General features: G+C 44.7%; 1 protein-coding gene across 1 annotated transcript; it reads right to left on the bottom strand.

Annotated features, from left to right (window-relative positions):
• Nucleotides 1-1,151: 1,151 nt before the first annotated feature.
• On the bottom strand, nucleotides 1,152-2,520 carry LOC133442153 (zinc finger protein ZFP2-like). The gene has a single exon (XM_061720109.1). It carries the CDS (start codon nucleotides 2,431-2,433, stop codon nucleotides 1,399-1,401), a length of 1,035 nt encoding a protein of 344 aa, XP_061576093.1. The 5' UTR covers nucleotides 2,434-2,520; the 3' UTR covers nucleotides 1,152-1,398.
• Between the last annotated feature and the right edge of the window lie 372 nt (nucleotides 2,521-2,892).

The raw sequence follows: 2,892 nt of genomic DNA, 5'->3' as shown, positions 1-2,892 counted from the left end.
CTCAGAATGGTGTAACAATAAATTTGTGCTTTTTGCAGATATATGGATTTTGTCCATCCATCCATCTTCATCCACTTGATGTGGGACTTGTTAGCGGGGGCAGCAGTCTGAGCAGAGATGTCCAGACCAGGGTTTCCGCTAGAAAAAATTGGCACCGGACAATGTGACCGGCAGGGTTTCAATTTACCGGACAAATGTTTGAAATTCCGGTCACATAGGCTATATGAATTTATTGAGGTTAAAAATAAATCATATGCAGTAGTACGATATCAATGCAAGTCATTTAATAGTATTTTTATTGAAAAACAGGGTTTTTAAAATAAAATAAGTCCCGTCAATTGACTCGCGAGCGTAACTTCAAAAAATAAATAAATATTGCAGAAGCTCTGCGTCGGTGCGACGCGGAACCATAAATCAACGCACACGTGGATGTCTGCGCCGCAGCTCCGCTTCCTCCAGGCTCCCGGCACCGAGTACTACTGCGCGGTCCTGCGGTAACAGTCCTGGGGCCTCATCTATAAAGCTTGCGCAGAAAAAGCGCCTGAAAGTTGCGGAAGCCACCATCTACGCAAAGCCTCGGATCTAAATAACTAACCGGTGGCTGCCGCTCCAAGCCCACTACTCCACGCCGAAGAGGAAAAAAGAAAGTGTTCTGATTAAAATAAGGAAAGTTGGACTACCAACAAGTATATAACAATTGCGTTCATAAGGATAACGTTTTTAAAAAAAATAAAAATTAAAGAAATTGTCTCTTCTCCCCGTGTGTGTCTGCCTGTCATGCACGGGTACTTGGGCGCATGTTTACTTTTAAGCCGGAATTATGGTTCTGCGTCACACCAACGCAGAGCCTACGCCGTAGGGTCTGGCGTAGGGTGCGCGTCGCCGCGAACCCTACGCCGTAGGCACTGCGTCGGTGCGACACGGAACCATAAATCAACGCACACGTGGATGTCTGCGCCGCAGCTCCGCTTCCTCCCGGCACCGGGGCTCGGCGTGTCCCTCCGCGGTACTCCCGCGGAGTCCCGCAGCCCCAGTGAGTATTTTCACCGGACATTTTGACCGGAGAGATTATAAAATACCGGAATTTTACCGGACAAAGTCCGGCAATTACCGGACAACGGAAACCCTGGTCCAGACTTCCCTCACCCCACACATTTCCTCCAGCTCTTCTGGAGGGATCCAGAGACGTTCCCAGGTCAGCCAAAAGACATTCCCTCCGGTGTGTCCTGGCTCTTCTCCTGGTGGGACATGCCAGGAACACCTTCCCAGGAGGTGTCCAGGGGGCATCATATGATAGTTTTTCAAGTTTCGGTATGATGTTGTTTGATTATTTTGCTTTTTTTTTTTTGCTGTGCAGAGGTGTTTTTTGCAATTCCACACTTCATACTGATCAAATCTTTAGAGTTTATCACTCGTGTGAGTACGTTGGTGCTTCTTTAGCTGACTTGATCTGGTAAAAGCTGCCTCACACTGGTCACATCTGAACGGTTTATCTCCAGTGTGAATACGTTGGTGTCTCTTTAGCTTTCCTGACTCAGTAAAAGCTGCTCCACACTGTTCACATCTGAACGGTTTTTCTCCAGTGTGAACACGTTGGTGTCTCTTTAGATGACTTGATGTGGTAAAAGCTGCTCCACACTGATCACACCTAAACGGTTTATCTCCAGTGTGAATACGTTGGTGAGTCCTTAGATCCCTTGATGTGGTAAAAGCTGCCTCACACTGTTCACATCTGAACGGTTTATCTCCAGTGTGAATACGTTGGTGAGTCCTTAGACTACCTCGTTGGGTAAAAGCTGCTCCACACTGATCACAAGTGAATGGTTTATCTCCAGTGTGAATACGTTGGTGAATCATTAGATAACTTGATGTGGTAAAAGCTGCTCCACACTGATCACATCTGAACGGTTTATCTCCAGTGTGAATACGTTGGTGAATCATTAGATAACTTGATGTGGTAAAAGCTGCTCCACACTGATCACATCTGAACGGTTTATCTCCAGTGTGAATACGTTGGTGAATCTTTAGACCACCTGATGCGGTAAAAGCTGCTCCACACTGATCACACCTAAATGGTTTTTCTCCAGTGTGAGTACGCTGGTGAATCTTTAGCTTTCCTGACTCAGTAAAAGCTGCTCCACACTGATCACACCTAAACGGTTTATCTCCAGTGTGAATACGTTGGTGAGTCCTTAGATGACCTTGTTGGGTAAAAGCTGCTCCACACTGATCACACCTAAATGGTTTTTCTCCCGTGTGAACACGTTGGTGAGTCCTTAGATGACCTTGTTGGGTAAAAGCTGCTCCACACTGATCACACCTAAATGGTTTATCTCCAGTGTGAATACGTTGGTGAGTCCTTAGATCACTTGATGTGGTAAAAGCTGCTCCACACTGATCACAAGTGAACGGTTTATCTCCAGTGTGAATCATCTTATGTTTTCTCAGACCTGATGAAGTGGTGAGGACTTTCTTGCAGTGATCACAACGATAACTTGTGGGTCTCTCTTTGCCTTTATGTTTCTGTAAGGACAGAGAAGAAGAATTAAATCATCTTGTTGGCCGACTCACAAAATTTTTTCAGTTTCTATTAAGTCATGTCTGTCTCAGTGCTGTTATTGACAGCCAGAAACCTTCAGATGAAACATCTCAGTACGTCAAATCAAAAGTGTAAATGGTTAAAGCTACTAACACGAAAACCATCAAAATAGTTCATTAATAGGGATGGGTATTGATAAGATCTTCCAACCATTTTTCATTCTGCTTAACGATTCGGTTTTTATCAATTCCCTTATCAATTCTCATTTGGGAAAAAAGAGTAAAGAAAGAAAAAATTCCTACAGATACAATAGGGCCTTCGCACTGTAAGTGCTCGGGCCCTAAAAATGTCAT

The sequence above is a fragment of the Cololabis saira genome, chromosome 4 (genome assembly GCF_033807715.1).
Source record: "Cololabis saira isolate AMF1-May2022 chromosome 4, fColSai1.1, whole genome shotgun sequence".
Classification (NCBI taxonomy): domain Eukaryota; kingdom Metazoa; phylum Chordata; class Actinopteri; order Beloniformes; family Belonidae; genus Cololabis; species Cololabis saira.
Note: the sequence above shows the minus strand (reverse complement) of the source record. Positions and strands in the feature narration are given on the sequence as shown.

What these genes read in the sequence shown, in the direction of transcription:
- LOC133442153 (XM_061720109.1), bottom strand. Translation starts at nt 2,433, where the DNA reads ATGATTCACACTGGAGATAAACCGTTCACTTGTGATCAGTGTGGAGCA.